Source organism: Spodoptera frugiperda, chromosome 25, assembly GCF_023101765.2.
Source record: "Spodoptera frugiperda isolate SF20-4 chromosome 25, AGI-APGP_CSIRO_Sfru_2.0, whole genome shotgun sequence".
Classification (NCBI taxonomy): domain Eukaryota; kingdom Metazoa; phylum Arthropoda; class Insecta; order Lepidoptera; family Noctuidae; genus Spodoptera; species Spodoptera frugiperda.
The window spans coordinates 13,773,958-13,799,663 of NC_064236.1; the positions used below are offsets into that span (position 1 = coordinate 13,773,958).

Sequence of the window (25,706 nt, forward strand, 5' to 3'; positions counted from 1 at the left end):
CACGGAGCAACTCTTTGTGTGATCCACAAATTGTTGTATGTGAACTTGTATGTTTGTAAACGCACCCACGACACAAAAGAAAATCCTAGAGTGGGGCAACGTTAAGAAAAAAAGTTTAAACGGGAATATATTCTAGGTACGAAGTTTTTGTATGCTTATTCAAGCGATGTTAGTATTGAACACAGAGCACAGAAAATTGAAAGTTTCAGTTGCAAAGTGCATAGTTTAAGATTAGTTAAGCAATAACGTATGTATATTGCTCCTCCCATCTGAAACTAATGCGGCTGCTTGTACTAAGCATTACTTAGTAGTTAATACATGTTCAAGTAAACGGAAAATGTGTTTACATGCGCTGGTGCATAGAATCAATAAATGCTTTATAAGCAACTGGATTGAAATGCAATTACCGTGCTGTTTGTGTAAGTACTCAGTCCAGCTGAACTGAGATGAAATAATGTCCATGAATTGGTTAATGTTTAATTCTAGGCATATAGGGACTTAGAATAAATTACATAAGTGATAAATGATATTTATTTTTGCAAATAGATTACAATGTAACTCTTTTACACGTCAATCTCTTAAATAACTAGATGAGGCCACATGTATGAATCACATGTATAATATATCTTTGTATACAACTAGTGTTTGGAAAACTAACATTGAACTTTTATATAGGTTCATATTAGTAGGTATGCATATACACTATTTTAATTAAGTACCGTATTGCGAAAATTTGCATGGAAGGTACGAAAGGATAAGTCTTTGTAACGTTGCATTGGGGATATCTCTGTGCGGACGTTAATCATCTACGGGCGCATGTTACCGGCGTCCGACGTTCGTTGATGCACCGAGCGATATCAATTTCGGACGTGGCGAAAATCCTTGGTGAGCGCGTGTGTGTTACTGTCAATGTGTGCGCTAGTCGGACACTCCGATGAAATGTTTGCGAAGGCTGATATCAAACGTGTTTTTAGTCTCGATGGTGGCGTCACATTCCTTCTCATTCTAATACTCTTTCTGTCACTTTCTAGCCCAATCTATTCATAGGTACGGTTAGCATAGCCATTTAGTAGGCAGGTAAGAATAAAAAAATTGGCAGTACAGAAACAGTAACTAATCAACCAATTACATGAAATATGGCTTGGTTAAAAACTACTTAAAATATGTATAATTTAGTATAATAATAGCTACGGTTTCTGTACTAAAGCATTCTTTATTTTCTTACATACTTAATAACTGTGCAGACTGTACAAGTGCTATTATTTTTCATTTAGGTGCACTTACATCAATCTGGGACATCGGAGCCATCGTGAGCTAATTGTGGTGGGGCATTTAGTCGCAAGCCATTGTTTAGGGGTTAATAACGCTTCGGGGGTATTACATGGCGTCAATAGCTCATAGGTTATTATTCTAGCTTCCAGCATTTTATACACACGTGCCCTTTTGTGCCCATGTGCGTGTACCCTCATTGTTCGTTCTGATAAATTTTGGTCTAGGTAATCACAAAGAGGTTTTATTAAAAGGTACTAACAAATAGTTATAAGCTTCGAGACCATTATTATATTATTAGATTCTAAAAACCTACTTCATTTATTTTACGTAAATAAATTTGAAATGAACTGAATATTATTTTCTATTGTACAACATTGAAAGTAATTACAACAGACATTATAAATGCAATAGTAATTCAATGAAATATGTATTGAATTTTCAATAAAAAATTCAAATGAAGTTAAAAGCTAATTTATTATTGACTCTACTACCTTACTATTGTAATAATTTTGAACAGTAATACCAAGAAACCATTAAAAACCATTGTTCAGAGAACAGTCCTCTTGTTGCACTACAAATACTGGGAACCTAGCATAGCGATAAATATTTATTATGTTATCGTGAATAGAGGTTTAATAAATATAAATCCAAACAAGAGGTTTTTAGTTCCCTCTCTGCTTACTCACAATATTGTCGTAACAAAGGCTGTTCTCGAATTACAATAGAATCAGTGAAATAGTGCAGAAATTGCATAGAACCTTATTCAGGATTCATTTTCAGTTAGTTTTGTTCACCGTGAAACCGTAGGAAGTGCTTTTTGAATAGTTAATAATAGAACTTTAAAATTACTAATTAATTTTATAAGAATAGCTCTAACATTTAATTTTCTTCTCGCTTTCCTTATCTCAAGTTATTTTACACTTTTCTTTCAAAGCATTCTTCATGTAATCTATTTATTTTGTAAAATTCTCTATTTTCATCTTTACTTAATTAAATTTAGCACCCGTTTCAGCGCATAACTTTGATCAACGAATAGCACTCATATTAATATAATGATAAAATAATTATTCTTTAGGAAATAGGCATATAAAATTACAAATGCTACGATAATACTAGTCTACGAAAAATTTGACATACGTCTACGGCGTAGCAATCTACGGCGTAGCAGTCTACATGTAGCGACACGACGCAGTCTCGTAGCCGCTACGACACATTATTGACGGAACCAATGTTCAGTGGGACATCTTGAAGGTATTAATTTAATTACAAATACTAGCGCAACCGAGGCAACCGCAAATTTGAGAAGGTATTGCAATATCGAGCCTAATAATAATTAATACGGTAAACGCTACACTAATTATTACTATACTACAGTTATTACTATATGAACTGTTCTAGCAATCATAGTTGATTACATTATATGGTTGGAGAGAGTGAAACATTGCTATTTGCACTAGATAGTAGTACAGATCTAAATGGATTATTTCTATTAACACTTCACCTAAAAATCATACAGCGTACTTCGAAACCCACTGAAATATTTTTGGCCCGCGTTTTTGATAGGCTATCACGGATTTCAATTAATCCGTGTTCCGGGCTAAATATTGAAAGTTGTGCCGGTTGTTTGAACAGATGAGTTTCGCTGAAACGGGAACTACTGGCGGATGCTTCCGATTCGATTTTTACATGTCGACTGTAACACGAGCCTTCGATTTCAGCCGTGAATTTAAGTGAAGCCTATTTTATTGTATGTGTACATAATTGTTGTCCAAACACACACTCAGCTAACATTACACTGTATTTAAATACAAATAGAGCTCCAATCGTTGGCATTGTTTAAATAACTGCAACGTACGTTCATTTAAAAAAAACATACTATGTACTATGTATTTACTGTTCAATAAAAAGCTTACGAACAAATATTTCAGTGTATGTACAACAGCGGATATGTGTCTGCTATCCGTATGTGTATGTATACACATATATGTACTTCTTAAATAATATGTGGGTAATAATAAAGAATCGTGTCGGACACGCAACTAATAATAAATATTATTATATTCTTATTTTCATAATAATTTTATTACAAACCATGAGGATTGCAACAAAGATCCCAGTTTATTGAGCACAAAAAATAATTTAGATTTTCATTCAAATTTATTTATTTATTTATTTATTAGGTTCACCAACGAATGTTTACACTAATGCATACTTATAACTATTAACAAACAAAAATAAAGTGTAACATTCACTTAAAGGTAAACACCACAAACACAATATTAATATATTTCTAATCTAACCAGACAAATGAAATGACTTATATTTATAGTTTATAACTAACTTATATATTATTATTACTTATATATAAAATGATATATCCCGGTATTGTTTAAGTAAAGTTGTCCTTGCCTTAGGCATACTCGTATTTATACTTAATAATGTCTCAAAACAATACAAACATAAATAAGAACAACGGAAATTAGAGATTGAACATTTCGATTCTTTGAATTATTTATAGAAGACCGTCGTAATGTTTCTTTGTGAACACATTTGGAAATGACAAGATATTCAATACAATAGCTATTTATTAGTTATCGTTTTTAGCCAGTGGCATATCAAGGCTGGACAAGACAAGGGGGTAATGACATGATACATGCATCTCACACCTTTATCACACCCGCGGAAAGAATAAAGGTAGTAACTAATTATTATTCTACTCTGGCATTAAAACTGATAGCTATTTTCTCATTTGGTCACGTATCTTCATCAAAAAAAATGGTTCAGTAATTAATGTATCTATCTGAATTCTTTTGACTACTTAACTACCACACAGAACTAATAAAAACTAAAATGATTTTTTACCTTTTTCAAAGTATAAACAATCGCTGACTTTTCATTTGGTATTTTTAATTAGTTGGTCAGATTCCGCCATTCTCATTAAACGTATAAATGTAGAGGGAATTGCAGTAAAATATTTGTGGTACGTGATTTAAAATGACCGATGTTCATTTCCCATTGCCATGGGAATACCTTTTTATTGCAATAATGTGGTATACCATGCCGAATGTCGACTATTCTCTTTGTAAAATGCAATTAAATATTTCAATTCTCACATAATATTCTGAACCATTGCAATAACATGATGGAAAAGCATTTTATATTTTGATTTACATAAAGGACGTACGTATGTACGGACAATACGGACGTGCATTTGGTATTTTCTACCTCGTATATGAGTAGCAGGTAATTACACGGAATTGATGCTAGCTAGTTCTTTTAATATAAAATTTGTTTAATTTTTAACAAACAACAGCTATTCAGTTCGTTAGTTCAGCGGATTAATGCAAAGGAAGCAAAAACAAACTGCGCCTGATAACTAATTGCGCAGCGAAATACAAAAGTTTAGAGTTCATTCATCCAGAACTAACGATTCCTATTTTAGTAAACATCGGATCACTATTTGCAGGATTAATGGAAGTTTCGAATAACAACTCGACTCATGCAAATCCTGCTGTGGGAAGCTTCCCTAAAATCGGGTGCGAAACTTTTACGAAACAAAAAGTACAATTAGGGATTTGCCGGCAGAGCTAGTTTTTTTATTGGCCAACAGAGGGCCTGACGGGGTATTCAATAAAAAATAACTGAAGCGAATCAAATGGTGGGATTGTTTAAATTTTACGTACAACTTTGAGGTTTCTGCTTCATTTTTTTGCTTTTAAACTGTGCCGCGACGGTTTTGGGGCTTTATAGCAGTTTACATACCGCTCGTATTTTGCACAGTCGATATTTTCATAGCAATGTGTGGATTTTTTTTGTTTGTTTTTATTATTTTATTTTTGTTCTTTTATTGTTTAAAAAGCATTGCCCCAGAGTATGATTTTTTCCTGTGGTATGGATGCGTTTCCAGCCATACAAGTTTACATACACATGATACCCAGACCCTAATAGTCTATATTTGTTTTTATGTTTTTTTACGTTGATTTGTAAATATACGAATTGATGAAGCTTTGGTTTAGTTTTTCAGATACCAAATGGGATATTCAAATATAAAATTGAAATGCATTGATATGAGCTTCCAACACAAAACAAACGAACTATTTTGGCGTTATTTTAACACAAACTGTGAACATTTCACTCGTACAATACTAATTAAAAAATGATTAAACCTACATTTCATGAAATTTATGCTTATTGAACTAACCAAAGTTAAATCGTAGACAGCGATTATAATTAAACACATCAATCTCTTGAACACCATCCGTATAACTTGTTAACTGAATTCACAAACAGACGCCCACACAAGTAATTAAATATCGCAGTACTACGATTTAGATGCCAGTCTAGACTACACGTATGCTATCGACAAACCCTAAGTACTACTAACTATCTTCAATTCATTATCAACCTTGTCGTCTTGCAATAAAGTTTAATCTCGTAGGTACGTTTAAAAATGTCACCGCGACCGTGACACCAATGTCTATGCGAAGCATTTGAGGAAAACTACAGCTTTGTACCGGTTCACATTCTTTGACAAGGCACTGGGATAATTCTTAAACGGCGAGTCATTTCTATAAAACTATAGAAGGTAATTGGAGAGTTCTCCACAGTTTTCAGCACGACTTTGTAGAACTTTCTTCACTTTTATAAGTAAGTTCATACTTAGGGAGATAGTTTTTAATGTCATATTAAGTAGAATATAATCTAGAGTTACTGTCTTATCAAGTAGGTATATTATCTCGGTATATAATGCTAAGTGAGAGAAGGAAGGCAGCAATAGCTAGCAGTACATTTAAATGCTAAAATGTGGTAGGTACAATAGTAAAACACATTAACACTACTCTACAGTTCTTCTAAAATAGACAAACTACGGCTGCAAATAATTCAGAAGCACTCAGCATAGAGGAGCCCTCTATCAAATAATTATTATCGAAGAGTGAAACAAATGGAAAATGATTTATCAATTATTTTGCACTTCAGTAAATTGTCTGTCTACTAAATGTTAGAAATATTATCGCTAAGAGCAGTAGCCACTGCAAATTGACAAAACAAAGGACAGTTGCACTTAGTTCGAAATGAATAAAAGCATATTTCCGTCTCGGCGATTATAAAATACGTCTCCATTGGACACCGTCCTGCACGCTACGCCTGCATAAATAAGTCATTTTTCTATCTACAGAAATATAGGTAATGCACTTCTTGTGTTCTTAAAAGAATAAAACCTTACGTCGCCGTCGCTGTCGATATTTCAAGTTAAATTCTCTTCAGCAGTGGACTGTAATGGCAGGCTGGACTTTATATTTTTAGACTCGTATTTAAATCCGTACCCATCCCCATCACGATACGTCTTGAGCCCTTTACGTTAAAATTCATAAAGTGAAAAGAGAGAGATTGGTTGTATATTATTCTGATAATATTTTTTGTTTAAAGAAATCATTACGTGATTAAAATGTGTCAGCCTGCATTACGCAGAAACAACATTATATCGACTGCAGGAAATTGGAATCGTACAGTTACGATGTGAATTAATTATGATTCTCATATTTCACGATCACAATGACAGTTCGCGCGATTATTATGATTTAAAATTAATTAACTCGATTCGCTGTTCGGGACACTCTCTAGATAAATTGCGGGATATCGATCCGCCTATGTCCAGTCGCTAACTGTCGGATCAAAATTAATTATAAACAGTGAATCCTAGTACCGTGCTAACACTAAAATTTAATTTAATTAAGGTGCTACATATTCATAATATTGCTTGTAATCAAGTGATATTACGCTCGCGCTCAGTAGCTCTATACGTAGGTACCTAGTTACCTACATTTGTAATCATGATGTACTATATAGTTATGCATTGTTATTGTAAATGATATTGGTGCATACTATTTATTGCAAGTTGTATTGTATGCGTGCGACATTTAGACTTGAGACGGTTTGGAATACCATTAAGTTATGGATTATTTTATGAAACTTCTAATGACTGCGTAGACCAACAGAGAAAATGCATACAAGCCGCACCGTTTAGTTTTCGTTTACAAAGAAATACAAGCACGCCTTTAACAAGACCATGAATCAACGATCGGTTTAAACCTTTAGGCAGTACAAATATTTGTTTTGGGTAACCGAAACCGCGACTCGTTGTGCACAACTGATTGCATAGTTTCTACACCGGCTGTGCACAACCTATCAACGATGCCTTTGTAAACTTACCCTTACGGTACGAGAGAAATCCTATGGATTTCGTTGGTACAACATGTGTAAATTATAGGCGAACTAACAAACACTAAGTCACAAAACATTTACTCGTCTCAGAGACAAGATTAAATTTAACTATTGAAACATGTGTAGTATCTTAATATCTCCCTTTAACTATACAGGTAATATATTTGAATGGAATAGCAATTTCTATATTAAAAGTTCAAGGAAGTAAATGACATCTGACTGCACGGTTGTTGCGGTAGCTGAGTAACTAGCTGCCACGCAACGTGTAGCGGGTTTGATTCGCGCATGGTGCAAATCTTTATGTGATCCACAAATTATTGTTTCGGGTCTGATTGTCATGTGTTTGTGACACAAGACGACGACACAAGAAAAATCCTAATGCGGAGCAACGTTTTTTTAAAAATAAAAATAAAATTAATAAATAACTTGACATGTATTATATCATTACGGTACTATTTTCCCAACTTCGCCTAAAGCGGCACTTAGGTGTAGGTAAGGCGACAATCCTATAAGCGGCTATTATGTGCTCGCAGCTATGTTTAAAAGGATCCGGGACAGATCGGGGATAATCTCATTTATCACGGACAAAATTGGTTCGTTCGCAACGATAATCTGATAAATTTCACCGATTCAAAAACATGACACACGCGAGGACATGCGAACCTTTATTGTTTAATTATAGTTGAGAGAACGATCAAGTACCTATGACAATTGGTTCACAACTTTTTGTATACAAGTCATAACATAATAAGTGGTTAAAAATTGGGCGTAATCTGCATTTAAGTTACGATCCTTCTGTTGACTACAATATGTATACTAAATGAATACTCGCATGCTATTAAATTATACTTTGTCTACAAGTAAATCTAGACACTTTCCATGAAACCAACGCCTGAAGTCAGTTTATAACATTATATGTACTTTTTCTCATGAAACCTCTATTTCTCAGTATCTAGTGTATATCTAGTGCATTTATTTACAGTTTACACACAGCGATGTACATAGTTCTCGATTTACTTGTTATATTTTATATTAAATTTTCCCATTAATATGAAGTTTTATATTTGAATAGTGAAAAGTAATATGAAATATTATCTGTATGTAATATGTATACACGTTCTGTATGGGAAAACATGTTTTATGTGCAGACAACTAAAACAAATAGCCGTAGTAATATTTCAAAGCAAATACCCACAAGTACAAATAAATACCGTATCAAATTATACATAAAGTGAATAAACTAGTTTTTATGTTTGAATACTGATTTGTTTTACGTTGCATTCGATCGTGTATTTTTAATTACGTTTGTATAAATACTAATATTTACTGTAAAATATTATTTTTAATAGCTTTTCTAACATATTGTTAGTAATATTGCAGTATGCGTAAATAGTTCGTGAAATATTGGACCTGACAAATGCGTAATTACTGCCAATGTAACATCAATTGGATCGAACATCAAACGTTGGTGACAAATATTCAATTTGTACAACCTAAATACAAATTACCAGTAGTAGGCACAAGTAGACACATTCCAACATTGACCATACATCAAAGTTAGTTAACTTTCCCAATCAGTAATGAATCTTAAGACTAATCCATTAGTCTCAGATTACATTGAATCAGACTAATCTATGTGTCCTAAAGACTGGAGTCAGCCAACCCAATGTATTGATTGTGATCATGGATAAGCATTCGCTAACGAACTAACTAGAACGTTAATCTGAATTGACAAAAATACGAGGTACTTAGGCGTACCTAAATCAAGTTTATACATCATTTAAATTGGGTTAGTAGAACTGTACCTGTAGATTTATAACTGCTGAGTATTCATTGCCATGCAAACTAAACTAGTTGGAGTTATATGCTTCTGTTTTAATGCAAGATTTCACTTTCACGAAACATACGGTCATACATAAGTACATTGCAATTTAAATAATCTTACTTCTTACTATCTTACTAATATAATAAAAGCGAAAGTTGGATTTGTGTGCATGTTTCTTACTCAATCACATCAAAACGGCTAAAGTAATCGGGATAAAATTTGGAACAGGGGTAGATTATGGTATGAAATAACACATAGGCCACTTTTTATTCCACGGAAACGCGGGCGAAGTCGCTGGCACAAGCTAGTAGCTTATAAAAATTTGGCCATATTTAATATATTAACCCGATCACAAACGCTCATAAATCATTTAAACTGTGAATTGTTTGTGCAAATAATTCACCAATTACTGTCTCTGAGTTTGATAGGTCCAAATTAGAGGTCGATTTATCGACAATTATTGTGGTGAGTTCGGTTTTGCTGAACTAACGTCGAATATCTTGAAATAGTTCGGTTATAATGAAATGTACACTATTATATTGTGTAATTGAACTATAAGATTAATTAGATTTATTTGTCGCCTTTGTGATTATTTGACTAACATAATAAAATTTATTTTTATACCTTTTATATGGGTAGTCATTTAGTAGAAAATGGGTAATGGCCAATCGTTTGTATTCTGTTTCACTAAAACATTTTTCCTTATGAAAGTCATCGATTCACATAGTCTGCAATAATATCAAATATTTGAGAATAAAACTGCGAGCTTGCTCACATCCCTCTGGGTATCTTTGCTTGGATCAAAAGAGAATGCTTTGATATTTTCGCCTATGGAAATTCTGAGTTTTCTCTTTGAGCCTACGGGCAAAAATGACCTGTTACGGCTAAATGTAGCGTAAACAGGAATACGTAATGTCTCTCTGCATAATTCATTAACGAAAAGCTCTTCGTTCATATTTATTAACATAGTCTACTATGTTCCGTACAATTTTCAAAGTAATTTAACATTCAAAGGCTCGCAATCTGTTTTCGGACACAATTTTATAACGTGCTTTGTTTAGGTATTTTCATTTAGATTTCTTTTTTCTGAGGTCGGTCGTTTGAAGATGTTTAGGAGAAGAAGAGTTTCTTTTTTTCTATTCATACTTATATAAATATAAAGTCTGATAAGTGACGAAATAACGTACAAATAAATAATGTTGATTACTTATACTGATATGCTACTAATTTATTTGTGTTGATGTTTTAAAAAAGGCCGCATGATCTTATCATTGATCTCCAATTCGTCAACTTTGGATTGTAGCAAACAGTGGACGTGGAAATATTCTGGATTATGATGATGATGACGAGGGTGACAACTTTTGACACAAAGTTGGTTATTATGATATTATAGTAAACAAAAAATGTAATGAAAAACCATAGTTCCTTTTAATTTTTACACAAACTGTCCGAGATGAGACGTTTCCTTTTCCAGACGTCTATTTTGCATAAAATATCAATGGATTCACTGAAGGCTGCGTAGTGTTCACACAATAAATATTTGAAACACACCCTAGACACTATGTCTGGGTGTCAATGTTTGGCACACTGCACTTAGTAAACTTGTAGGTGTATTGTGATCCAGTATAATGTTATGTAATCTGTTACAAATATGTACTATTATTGCAAGATGATTTATCGTTAAGATTTCTCTAATTAGGGTTTTTAGTAGGTAAAGGATCAAATAATTTATCAGCGAGATTGTAAAAAAACTTTTGTCTAAAAAAAAGTAACTTAGGAGTATCTTTTTCGTTCTTCTTCGTTCGAAGCTGCTGCCTAATTGAGGATTAATTATTGTACCTAATAAATGCTTTCGCTTTGACTTTACAAGACTTGTTACCTATTGTGTATTAATGATTCTTGCACTTGTATGCTGTTTAATATGTTGTTTAGTGTCATGCAAAGAAGTTCAAAGTAGTTAGTAAAAATAATAAATAAAGCGAACTTGTATTGCCCAAAACACACAAAACGCACACACACATTTCCCATTTCCCATGCAGTGCGAAAAATTCGGAATACGTAGTTAAGCTGTATTGCCAACAGTTCTCCTTAATTAATAAACGAAGAGAGGTTCTTCATTTATGGGTATTTTCGGGCTGCAAAAATGTATCGAGGAACCTCAGGTCTCGATGGGTAAATATTAATAACGTTGATAAATACTCGGTGGCCGGCGTTATTTGGCCAGCGAGCTTCCTATGAGTGTTATTTAAGTAAGTGCCAGGCACTGCTCACTGGAACCGGGGCCATTGATACTCAAAATAAACGTTTCGTCTGCTGCCATACCATGCATCGGTCCGCCGACGGTTGTCTAAAATTTTTTATGAATGTGTATCTGCATGTTTGATTTCGTGATTTCTGAATCATTTGTTGACGAGTAGGTAGTGGTTCGGTAAACAAAATTTTATTTTAGTCTCTACTTCATACTTTGACTTAACGTAAAGTTTGTGTTTTTAAAAAAGAAAACAATTATAAAAAACAGTTCATCTAATTTAGAAGTTACGGTGGAGTCATTGATGCACGCTTCAGCATGTACAGTAAAACTGTTTATTTTCTACACACTTTACAATTTAATTGTAGAATTTGATCGTACCGTTAAAACTGAACAGTTTATGTATTGTAATTTTATCTAATTTTTGTACGATCTCTTAAATTATGGATTTTTCTGAAAGAAATTACTTATTAATAATTATACCTCGTACTTATAAAACCCCTCTTTTGCACTGACAATTTTAACTAACTCCTTTATCTTTCTAACCTGATACCCAATGAAAGCCGACACACGTAGATATCTCAAAATACCAAAACCAAACCAAGCAAGATACCAATACATCAGAGGAATACACTCTGCACTTCCATTTAGCCTTTCTTTAACTAACAAACTAAGTTTCGGACCTGTACTGCCTTACGTCTGGCCGCTCCTGTCTCTGATCCATTTACAAGTTTGTCTTGCAGTCATCGTGCACTCAGCGTGGGGTCAACGGAGGCCACACGTCAACTTGTTGCTCCATCCCTTTGACACCAGCCCCTTATACATTGTATATGTACACGTATAATAATTATTTTGGAGATTACTAGTGTATTCGGATTGTAGTTTGGTTATGAGATGTGGTTGTAAATGGTTAGTTAAGATGTTTTCAATTCTGATTAATTATATGCAAGATTAAATTAGTTATATCTATAAGTATATGTATTTAAAGATTATTGTTTATAACCGGGTTTGTTGAATTAGTTTTCAGCGTAGTATTTTTCCTAGGAAAAGGTTTTAGATAGAAAAAAGAAGGTTGCTTTTATTAAGTTTTATTACAGTAATAAATCCAAAGACTCGATTTTGTGATTAAATATAAAAAACGTAGTACTTGTCATATGATTATCATTATATGAAATTGGAGATAGGTAGACTAGTTTAATTTAAACCTCTCAATAACTTCTAAATTGAACGTAAAATTAATGAATAAAACAAAATCAATAAGATTATTCACTTAGTTAAAGCAAAGATTATTTAAAATTATTTAAAACCAATCCGAAACAAGCGAATAAATTGGTAAATTAACCTCTCTTTTTAGTTTTATACAAGGTGCATTTGTATTCTCACTCCAAGTCCATTGTATTGACTTTGCAGGCGGGATTATCGGGAGCCGACACTACAGTTTGGGTTCACGCCAAATAAATACTACACTACCTGACAGTAACCAATACCATGGAGTTATTTACTCGGTAAATTCGACTCTATTGTAACGGCAGAGAGGTGAAGATGTACCAACACTTTCAGTAAAATGGATTGCTGCTAAAGTGCTATTCTCGTGAAGAGGACTAAATTATAGTTTCTTATGTTCTGAATGAAAAGTTTTCTTGACTGACTAAATAGTAATACATGAATAAAGTGACATGTTTGAAAAAGAGTAACCTATTGAGTTTCTTGCTCGTTCTTCTCTATAGGTATCTACACTTTGGAATGAGCAAATTATACGCATATTTTTTTAATATTGTAATATTTGCTTTGACGTTCAAAAGTGCCTTCTCGGTCTATTTGTAATGACAAATTTTGGCTTTGATTTTGTTTGCGTTATTATTAACGATATAAATACAAATATTAATTTTATTAATAATACCATTCCTTACATTAGAACTATTGATAAACCACACACACATTAGTTATAAATACATACTCATATAATTATGTTTATTTAAGAAAAATGAACTAGTTTTACCCAAGCGTCTAGGGAAGGTTTTCAGTCGTATTGTCATGTCCTAATAAACAAGACAACGCCATCTGGTTGTGAACGAAAACACTAAAACATTTACTTGAAGCCTTCTTGACTCTGAAACAATGCAAGCCTTATCTCCTGTTAGTTTATTTTGAGAGCAACGTTTTAGAACTTTATATTTTCATTATATTAAAGTAAGTCAGTTAAATTTGCTTATGTTTCAAGTAGTTAATACTAGCTGGAATCAGAGATTATATTAAAAAAAATGTCTTATATATCGCGTATGGTCGCTAATGTAAGGAGAAGCGCGCCATCTATTTGTTTCATGGATGAACCTTTTTTTTATAGTGCTACCTACTTATGTTACTGTAAATAGCTACATACTTTCTGCTTGTATGAAGTTATTCTGGAATGTGTAATACTGTAAAAGAAAATAACTGTTAAACGTTGTGTTCCCTATAAGTGCTCATGATAAAAGGCAGAGGCAAAAATCTTTTTCTCAAAACTATTACTTTGTCTTTCTCTCCGGTGACAACTCCAGAATCCGATCTAATATCCGAATTAAAAATCAATTACGAATTACATACTTTAATCTTGTTTCGTGTATCGAACTGGAAAACCGCGTACTTTAAGCATTGCTTTACGGAGCCAGTCAACGAAGCAGTAGCATTAGTAAGTAATGCAAAATATAATATACCCAGGTACTACAATTAATTTAATAATATTATAGTCACCAAATTCCCGAAAAGATCTTTTAAGAGGCAGGCAAAGAGTCAGATAGTGCAGGAAATATCCACTTAAATCCGCAATGAATGCATCACAACACTATAAAATATATAAATAAACTTAACCTGTACAATTTTTATTTGCGCTTAACTTTTCCATGAGTGGACAAATTAGATAAATCCTTTTCTTCAATATTTAGGCAAAAATGTTTACTTATAAAAGAAAATTTTGTGTCACATTTACATTTATCAAAAACTTGTTCTCAAACGAAGCCGGGTCGAGCTGTTGCTTAAATAAAATACAAATGTCAGCGCCAAGAAAATCGATGTCAATAGTGCAGGTAAACAGATGATTACTTGATTAGACGATACAGTACCTAATTGATAAATTACGGCAATCGTTCTTTGTATAATAGACACGACAATTGGAAAACAAACAAACAATGAAATGGCTTCGATTGAACCATTTTGTATGTAATATTCAGTTACAAAATGAGCCAATCACTACTGCTTTGCTTTGTTGATAGACTTTGTTTCATTGATTACGTGTGTACGAGGATTACTTCAAATTTTTTGTACTGTTTATTTGTTAGTTCGTTTCTTTGTTACCAATATATTAGGGCAAGATTATACCAGAAATATGTTGTTAAAGGAACTCAATTAATATGTAAACGAACACAAGATATAAGAATAAGCCCTTATGTGGGGTAACGGTAAATATGTTTTGTGCACCTTAAGAAACAAAGCAAAATATAGGCACCTCATTAATTAACTCAAAGCTCCGTACTGTTACCGCGACTTGCAGTCGAAAAACCCAACAGCGTTTCCCAGGTCATCGAACCAGACAATTGTACGTCACGCATTAAAATAATAATAACTTTAGTTGTTCATTTCGTATGTACAACAATATATCTCATTAAAACGTGGCACATTGCTCTCAATTAGTGTAAGCGTATTAATTTTCGGGAACTAAGAGAACGCACGACAGACTGGATGGAATGTTTGGTTTGTGTTTACGTCAAATTTTAATGCACGAACAAAGGACATTAAGCCTCGTACTCGCACATGCTCATTTTGTTCGTTTCACTTAAATATCTGTTCAATTTTCAGTATGAGGCAGAAGAGAAGTGCACATAAATGCTATTGTAACACCTATTTTTCACTGGTTAATTTATGGTTTGCTATACAAAGTGAGGCTATTAACAGAAATGTAATAGATATATACCTAGTTAATAACTAACACGGAAAAGATAGCTTCGTATAAAATTAGCTTCTGCTAGCGGCTTCGCCGGCGTTCCCATGGGATAAAAAGTTGCCTATGTGTTATTGCAGATCTACTCCTGATCCAAATTTCATCTCGATCCCTTCACCCGATTTTACGTGAAGGAGTAACAAACAACATACAAACTTTTGCATTTATAATATTAGTTCGATTCTCACATGGTTAGCATCAGCAACACCCTCATGATCTAAGCAACAGGCTTAAATACTTTACGGGAACGTTGACCATCAGACGATACACAAACAGTAGAAAATATTTAACCAACTTTTTAAGGAAACTAGGCCGTATATGTAAGGAGAACAAACCCTGACTTATAGACATTAAAGTTTTTCCATGCGTGTTTGTGAATATGATGGATGTGTTTGGTAACGTTCCCATACGTAGACACTGTACACTCGTGACCTGGTCTCCGCAGAAGGCTTGCGTTCCCAATTCCCTGTAATATAGGCCAATCATGGGAAATAATTGCTGGCTATCTATTCAACTACTTATTCAATTTCACTGTGTTTAAGTAACTTAAGATTTATTGGAACTATTTTTATTTTCTGAATCACCCTATTTTTACTTGTAAGAAAATACTTTGGGGCATACATTTTGCCAAATCACTTATCTCTATATATGTATAACAATCGATTGCTGTTCGTTAGTCCCGCTAGAATTCGAGACGTGTCTTAAATTATCCGTGAGCGTCCAGGGAAGGTTTGAAATGTGAGAAAAGAATGTTTGAATTGTTTGCCTGGTCAGCTATTTGTATAATAAAAAAATCCGCTTTTACATACTTCAAAAAATATCTTGAAAATCTATGTAAGTCTTAGTATGTCACCATGCATAATTAATAATGCGCTGATGACTTCCTTCCTACAGTATTCACAAGTAACATTAGTTAACCTATATGCATAATGTAATTACGTAAAATTATATTATTATCATTGCGTTCAAACCATATTGAGTAAATGTAATTCAATTAAATAATTACCGAAGCAAATGTACGGGAAATGGAAACGGTTTAGAACAATAGATTGTTCATTTCAGATGTTCATTTGTAACGTATTTAATATCGATGGTCATTCGGAATCGGAATGATAAATCATGATAACAAGCAAATGGCGATTGGCTTGAATATTGTACGGTAATTTGATATTCAGTGTAATGAAAACCGTTTTCTATTGTCTAATAATATATTAAAGAAAACTTTTTTTTTATTTACCTGAGACATTTAGTTTTTAATTTTAAACTTTAAAGAATATTCTTATGTGTCGTTATTGTGTATCTACGTACATCGGACATACATAATATGTATCTCATCTAAACCCGAACAATGTTTATTTATTGGTAGTTCTTATTTATTTAAATATATCAATGTAGTAATGAGATGGTTTGTTTGTTACAGCGTGGGCCGCCATGCCGCGCTGTTATATGGTAAAAAAATGTGTGCAGCGCCATGAAGGTCCCCCGCCGTGCAGCCCCACGGAGGCTTGCGTGGCACCGCCATGCTACAGCCCCGCCGAACACTCAGCCCTAACAGGTAGGACTTAGTTTTAAAGTCAGCAGTTACGAGAACATGAGCCTTATCCAAAAAACGAATAAGGTTGCAAATCCAAAATTCAAGGTGAGTGTGGCTCGAAAGTTTTGCGTATCTTTTCTATTCACAGGGAGGTAACGCTTCTTACTTTAGTTTTAGTACAATACACGCTAGAAACACGGCTATGTTCGCTGTGAATTTAGTTCGTCACCCTTTAAGTAGTGCACACAAAGTATACAAATAATAGACAATTATCACACTTCTTATCTTAATCTTAATAGACCATAATTAAATTCATACTCTATTACTATCATCGTGAATAAGTTTACAAACACAAATCTTCTACAGACGACTGTATTCAGAACAATGTATAGCACGGTCTCATGCGTGAATCAAACTAGCGTTATGCAATGCGGTAACCGATCGCTCACGCGAGTTGCATCGCACAATCTTGTCCAATTTGTATGCGAAATTGCGAGGTTGCTGACCAACGCGTAATAGTCGCTTGTAGGGCTTCTATACAAGCTACGCGTTATAGATCAATGCAGGTCAACCTATAATAATCTGAACAATTTTTCATTAGAATTTCAATTTTATATTAAAAAATAAAGTTGAAAATCTAATAGAAATTAGAGTAGGTTGAATTGCTACCGGCTGTATTACATATTTATGTACATTCGAATTTAACACGAACATTTTGGATGACTAACAGGTGGGCCATAGTTTCTGTGGCAGTAATAATGTAGGGGCACGACTCACGACCGGGTCTGCTTTAAGGCGGAGCACATACAACAGGTTGATTGTCTAACCGACTGTACAGAACATTACTTCATCTACATTGTATACATGTTTCATACAAGAACTTATGTTACTCTAGTATCTCTTGAAGCCCACAAAGTATGGAGGACTTAAGGAAAATCTTCATTGAAATTAATAACTTACTAACTTATAAACATAATATAAACATGTAAGCTATGAGACCGAATAAGAAAGAATGATTTGTGTTAGGACAGCACTTATCATGTTCGTATAATGCAACACAGTGGTAAAAAATATGAATAAATTACGCGTATGTCGGACTGTGAGCCCCATTAAAAAATGGCTACCTACATATCTGATGACATTGTTCATGAACATTAGTGTGTGCCGATGTCAAAGAAGAAATAAAGCGGTGAGTTACATTTTCTTTCCTCACATACAAAGATCGCCTTGCCGCAACAAGTGGATTCATTTTATGTTCTCAGGTAATATTCATAGGCATTTGTTGGCATGCTTTCAAAAGGTTTGTCATGTTATTATATCGCCCATCCTATCTGTGCTTTTCAATTAAGTCATCAGTACTAACTTCCAAATGTATCGTTTCAATGTATGTTCATTTATCTTAAAATACAATATCAGTTGGTCTACATTGGATATCTGTTAATGATTATGTCGGGAAATGCAACGCGAATTTCAAAGTAAAAATTTACGCCTGCAGACATATCTCTAAAATTGCCGGTAAAACCAATTTCGAGGCTTCAACCCCGTGTAACATCGGTTAATAGGTTTGCGGTGCATCAAAACAAAGCAAGCAAGTTTACGTCACTCAACGGTATCGAGTTCAGAATGTTAAACTAAAATCCGAGTACAGAAAATGCACGTTCTAAAATGTAGGAAACAAAGAAACAATCTCCTCTGAAATGTTCGTACAAACAATTCTATTTGAATGTTCACATTTTCCATTGAACAAATAACTGATACACGGAAAATATGTTTTAATACGTATTCTAATAATATTCAAATGATAGACGTAGTTGATTGCTATCTATTCTGGGAAATCAGTATATGAATTTTAATGAAACTTGAAAACTTAGTACTAAACTTAGAGCAGCGTAGCTACTTTTTGCTTTTGGGTAGTCGGATAATAATTATTATCCCATCGCATATAATAAATACGTAGAGATACGAATATAAAGTTACAAAGTTTATTATCGAGAGCAACCAGACGTAGATTGCAAAAATATGACGAATGTAATTTGCAATTCCATACGGCTTTCATTGATACAAAAGAAAATCGATGAGATGAAAATTTATTCAACCAGGACAGAGTAGACAAACGGATCGGTCTGTTTTTACTGATTATTTCACGCCCATGAGGCACAATGGAAAGAATGGACTTTAAAAAAGCCTGGAATATGGACCTGGAAGCTTTAATAAAAACACGCAGACGTGAGTATTTTGTTTTATGTGGAGGTAGAATATCAGGGGTTGTATGGACATTCCATGTACCGCCTCGAGCGGACGAGCACTCAGATACAATATGTGATTTTGAACGTAGTAATTACAATGCGTGAGATTGACGTAACGGAAACAATAGGGCTGTCGCATCGACTTGCCTCCACGTAACTGTCAGCCCTAGACACTGGGCTCCCTTGATGCTAATGACAGGTTGCAGAATAGAATTTCGGAATTTGACGTTTGATTGAGATTCACTATATGTATGTGTTAGTCTAGACATATTGGACACTAGGATTGGATTTATTGGGAAGCTTAGGTGCAGTTTCAGAGTGATAAGTAGTTTTTAGAGTGAAATAGTTTTATACAATAGTGAGTAGAAATACATTGATTGGGTATTTTAGGATGTTGGCTACTGCAATTGTAGGCAGTTTGTCATGACGGCAGTACAGTTATCAAAGTTATAAAACAGGTTTTCGTGTCATTTATAAATACGAAAAGTGGAAAAGCTAAAAAATTATGTATACCGTCGTACATCCAATACATTAAAAGCCAATATTTTCTTTAAAACATTTGAGTAGACATAAAGTGACTTGTTTACACTTCACCGGTTGATATAAATACGTCGAGGTGAGCATTCCGCTTACTTATTCATGGGACGAGTGTCTTGTATGTTATTCTCTGAGGGCTTAGAGAGGTGTTGCACTCGTGCCCCGGCCGGGACTAGTTACACACAGCCCGAGTTATTCGCTCCACTCCTGCGAAGTAAGTGCTTTTAATTTTAGAGCGAGTTCATGTTTATGTAGACTCATTTCGTTAATTGTTTTATCTTCACGATATTCAGTGTTCTCCTTACGAGATGCGATGCGACTAATTGCCACTTCACAGTCTGCCAAACTTGAATGTTTATGCATTCTTAAGTCAGACGACGTGTAAAAATAAATAGTGAGCGTCTACGTGTATAGACGTACTAGAGCTACGTACAGCTGTAGCACCGTAGCACTTGTAAATTGTTTCGGGAACTATAAACTTTGAGCGTCGCACAAAGTTTTGTAACTCTTTAAATAAATGAACGCGCCAAGCATCCGAGAGGCGGCAACAAGTAACTGACGCTAATTGGCTTTGAGCTATGAAATCGTGTTTAAAACTGAAGCACAATACTTCAACTAAAAATAACTTGTCAGTAACAGATTTCTTGAAGCCCTACTGTCGTTCATTGACTTGTTTCCATTTTATTTTTATACTTAAGACTTATATAATGTGTAAATAAGTTATATATAGCCTACCTAGTACAAAAATTTCATGAATAAGCACTGTATCAAAGCTAAGTCACAAAATTTATTAATCTGTATTTAAAGGGTCTTAATTCCATAAATGGAAAATCTCGTTGGTATAATGAAATAAGATAAGATCCCCACCCCTAACTTCAATTGCCGGTGGCATCGACGATTCGATAAATCAGAAACTATTTTAAATCGAGTTTAAAAAACGATTCGATTTATATCGTCCGCGGCGCTACGGAACGCAATGCGGTGTCAAATGAAATCTATCTTAAATTGTAAGTGGCGAGCTCCCGTTTCGTCTCAATACATTCGATCGTTCTCAATAAAATAAGGTTCACTAGATCATTGGAACTTTTTAGTTTCTTGTCGACGTGCTTCGAATTTCTCTTCTCAATTTCTTGTAAATGATACATTTCGTAGAAATCATGTGAATTCTTTTACTTACGAAAAGAAAGAAGGCGTGTGTGGCAACATATATATCATCATATTTGTTGTGTTCTACGAAAATGTCGCTACAAGGAAAATTTAATTAAAAGAAATATTGCCAAATGGAAATACGTTACACAGGACGAGTTCCAGTGAATTCTCATCATCACATTCTCGAAACTGTATTTTGGAGGCGAGTTATTACTGGTACCGTACGTAATACGACGACATGTCAGTTTGTATATTGAGACGAAACAAAATACGTGTAGTATTGAAATGATCGATAACATACACTGTGATTCATTTTGGATAACTGAAGTCAAAGTTTAATTCAAATTAATAAGTACCTTTTTCCAACCACTCCTTAACTATATCTAAGTTAAATCTTACTTAGGGAGAAGTAGAACATAAACTTACCCGTTGCTTATACTATTAGGTGTCACTTTTAGGTTGGTGTAAACTAAAACGTCGTTATGTATGGGGATACAAAAGTGGCAGATAAATTTTAAGATGGTCTCCTGGTATCTGGTATCCTGGTATCTTAAAATTTAAGAGAGGTATAAGTCATTTTAACTTATTATAACTAAATAAACAATATAGTACAAAATCATACGCTCTTTGATAGCATACGAGTAAGTTCACAAAGTGGCCTTTAAGCAGAGGTTCCCCAGAACTAAACCGATCGTGATAGAGATATTTGAGTGCTTTCCAATTGCTTTACATATTAGAATATTGCACATACAAGTGCTCCATCAAGCTGTTTCTCGGATTTAATATCTAAGTCTGGTTCAAAATCTTGATATTGGCGCTTTAGTATCGACAGGTGAGAACTACTACATCCAAATGTATTTCATGAAGATGTATTAGCTAAAGTTTCTAGACACATATTTCGTATGAACTTGTGAATTCAGTTAAACTTGCATACATGTGGGATTAAAATTTTCAACTTTATACGTTATAAAGGTCAGGTTTCTCGTTTGTATACATTTTTGATTTAAACTTCCTGGATGATTGATGATTTCTTTCACTGGTGTAGCTCGGTTTTATTACCTTTGAGAATAGTACGGTATATAGAATACATTTATCTATCGTATGTGTGTGGATGTATTACCTGCGATATACGACTACTATCTATTTTATAACTACATAGTGACATAATATAATTTAAAGAACATCGTAATTCTTTTATTATTATTTTATAGAGTCTAGACTAATACTAGTACTACTGTCTTTCTTGAAATAAACAGTTCATTAAGTTGACGCTATGAGCCGGATAGCATTTCATTTATGAGTTATCTTCTTTTTACTATTCGAGGTGAGTAAACTAGAACGAGAATTAAATACTACGTGGTTAAATAGCATACTTTGACGGCATTCTCGTTAGTTATAATATAGAATACACACTTGTTCTAATTGATAGTCTTAGAAAAATTAAAATAACCATATTATACAGATGGTAAACTGTGAACATAACTTGTATAAGCTAAAGAAAAGTGGACAAGACACAAAAATAATTTTAAACACGGCACTGTCTCAAATACCCTTTAGTTTAAAAAATGTTTTATCGATAGTATTTAGTTTAAAGTCTTCTCAATCTAAGGTCACGTTCGAACCAATATAAAGGTGAAAGGATAATCGATATTGAAAAAAGAGTTCGATACTTCGTCGATGCCCCGACTCTCAGATAATGGAACAGAAAATACTTAAACAGCCTTGCTTCAGGGAGAGAGAAAAACAAAAACGTGCTAAGTGCATTTAATAAAGGTAACCCGTTCGGTCCGGTGTTTTAATTTTTTAATGGCGTTCCCCTTGACTTGTATAACTCGGGGCGTTTTGCTATCAACAAGAATTTACTGAGGTAATAACAAAAAGCGAACAGACTTCGAAGTGTAAATACTCGTAGTGGACGACTCGTTTTATTTAAAGAGAAAAATGTGTTTTAACACAATTTGTTTTTTATGGACCACCTGTAAAACGGCTGTTGGAATTCTTCTTACACCTGATCTTTTGTCCTTTACTTTCGAGTTAATATTGATTCTTTAATTTTTCTTTATAGGTGTAATGGGTGAACAAACTTAATTTAGTCTTCGCTTATATAAATTTCTTATTTCGATTTGTAACATTCGTTACACCTATCGGTATACGTATTCACCGATCGGATATCTATAGAGATAGTATTTATTGGTTTACAACACAATAAGAACCGCTTTTTATTTAGCTCGCGTGAATATAGCCTATGTGCTTTTCATACTTTTAAGTATTATGTATGAGCGTAAAGAAGGAAGTTACTATTGCACTTAAATATTAGTAAGCTTAACGTATCAGACAGTTACGCTTGAATTAAAAAAATCTTTTAGCGGTTGACAAAGAAAGTATGGAAAACGTTTGTAAGACAGCTCAATAAAATATTCACGGGACGAAAGATTGAAACATTTGGATGGAACCGCAGACAAAGACAGGCGACAGGCAGACACTAGGAATATATAATTCAGTATTCATATCAAATCCTTGATTTTTACTTCACTTAGCTAAAATGTGAAATTGGTTTTTGTATTAGACTAGCAAAAAGACTTCGTGGTATAAAATAGCGGATCTTTTTCACGCTTTTATAAGGAAACTGAGCGTTGGCTGGAGGCCAAGAAACGAAAGAAAGGATCTATCGAGTATAGGAACAACTTGTACATGTATATGTGACATCACCTCTTTTATTTCCCAAAGGGTTGGTAGTGCACGTATTGTATGTGTTACCCTTATGGAATATGATGCATATAGTATACTAGCTACTTTCGTGCGGTTTCACCCGTTCTGGCTGCCTTCTATTGGTCGTAGCGTGATGTTTTATAGTCTAAACCCCTTAATCATAGGAATAATAAGATTCTTAGACATGTGACTACGAATATGTTAGCATTCGGAGCCGCAAATAAAAAGCTATTGAAATTATTCAAAACTTTAAAATCACTTTAATATTCCTGCAATAGAATTTCGCCTTAAATCAAACATCTAAATACGGTTCATAGCATCTTGATACGATGACGTGTATACTCACTACTCAAGACGCCAGGTCCCGGTTCGCATTCAGCAACTGCATAGCATTTGCTTACCAACAAAGCCGTCACCTTATTGTAATTTGTAAGTCAAGTATATCCTATGCAACAGAATCTAAACTAGATGAATATTCATGGCTGCACACGGGAACACGGCACGTGTGTGACGTATGCCACACAAATAACACAATAATAGAATACCTGTGTCCACAATAGCTATATACAGGTGTCATAGATAGACTAGAGGGCTTACAATTGAATCCAATTCTGATCGACATTGATATTGTGATATTTCGTACTCTTGAGTTGCAACACTAACGCCTATTGCATCCGTTTTGCGTAGATATTGAACGAACTAAATGGTATGCGTTTGGCTTTAGATTCTATACTCTGAATGCTATTTTAACAGCTTCGATTGGGGTTGTATAGTTTTGAAATTTAATAGTTGTTGAGGTTTTATTGGATTGAAATTGCGTGATATTGAAGTTGGATTCAAGTGTAAACGTATCTTTAATTAACTGTGTGATAATAGATTTTTAAGGAAAGCTAACTATACATTTAAGACCGGACGTTTCATATCAGTAAAAGCCTTAAAAAATTCAATCAAGCTCATCTACTTAATCTAACTTTTCTCCAGTAGACAATGAACTTTATTATAAAGCAATAAAGTTAAAAATCTAATAAACAAGTACGGATAGAGCAAAACTTTATTCTGTTTTCTACCAAGAATTTAGGAATTTATCAGTAGTGCAACATAGCGAAGTGATTCAAATGATAATGATAGTCAGTAGTGTGAAATGTTTGACCAATTTCAGGTGTTGATCCACACCAGTCAACTATTGTATTCACGTAGTTCCAACATACCTAACCTTATCGACTTGCATTCTTTGAATGCCATCTGTGTTGCGCGTTTTTGTGAATTCGAGACATACGCGTTAAATACTTATGTTTGGTTAAATATTGGCGCCTAGATTGGACTAAATTAAAACATAGGCTTACACGTATATATGTAAATAAGGCCTTTTATACGAGAATATTAAAAGTGGAGCCACTCTAATTATTTATGTCTATAAATAAAAAAAAAAATATTGACTATTATGTGCCATATCACATATCACATTGATCTGGTAAGAAGAGGTGAAACATTGTTAATTTTTTTCAATAACTTTTAATGGTGACTTTGTTTATGAGTATTTAAATTTAAAAATAATTCGATATTTAACACATTGAACGCCGTGGTGGTCACCGGTGACCGACGTTAGCGGAGGATTTGCCATCAACAGTTTTCTATTGGCAGTTAAAGGCGTAAGTACCATAACTATTAAAATATTCTTCACAAAAATAAATACAAGAATAACAGAGATTTCACCCTTTCAAATGGAGTTCCTTTTAAAATCATTACAATATTTCCAATATAAAATTTACATCAACGTGTGACGCCCTCGGCCCACAGTATCGAGAGTACCAAACGTAATTGAAAACGTTTCGATATTTCGGCGGCCATATTTTTTATTTCTTTTATGAATAAATAATACTGTAATTAATCTGTGAAAGTTATTTTCCAAACGGAATTTTAAATGTTGATATAATGGAGTGATATTTTTATTTATTTTTCTTTGTGAGTATTGCGATGGGTGGATAGTTGCA

The 25,706-nt window shown here is 33.8% G+C and overlaps 1 protein-coding gene across 1 annotated transcript in view; it reads left to right on the forward strand.

Moving 5' to 3' along the window:
* Window positions 1–25,706, forward strand: part of LOC118276607 (zinc finger protein SNAI2-like) — an 88,937-nt gene that overhangs the window by 43,302 nt on the left and 19,929 nt on the right. Inside the window, exon 2 of the mRNA XM_050704220.1 lies at window positions 16,961–17,095. Within this exon, the coding sequence (XP_050560177.1) occupies window positions 16,972–17,095 (124 nt within the window). The 5' untranslated portion in view covers window positions 16,961–16,971. The remainder of the gene's footprint in view (window positions 1–16,960; window positions 17,096–25,706) is intronic.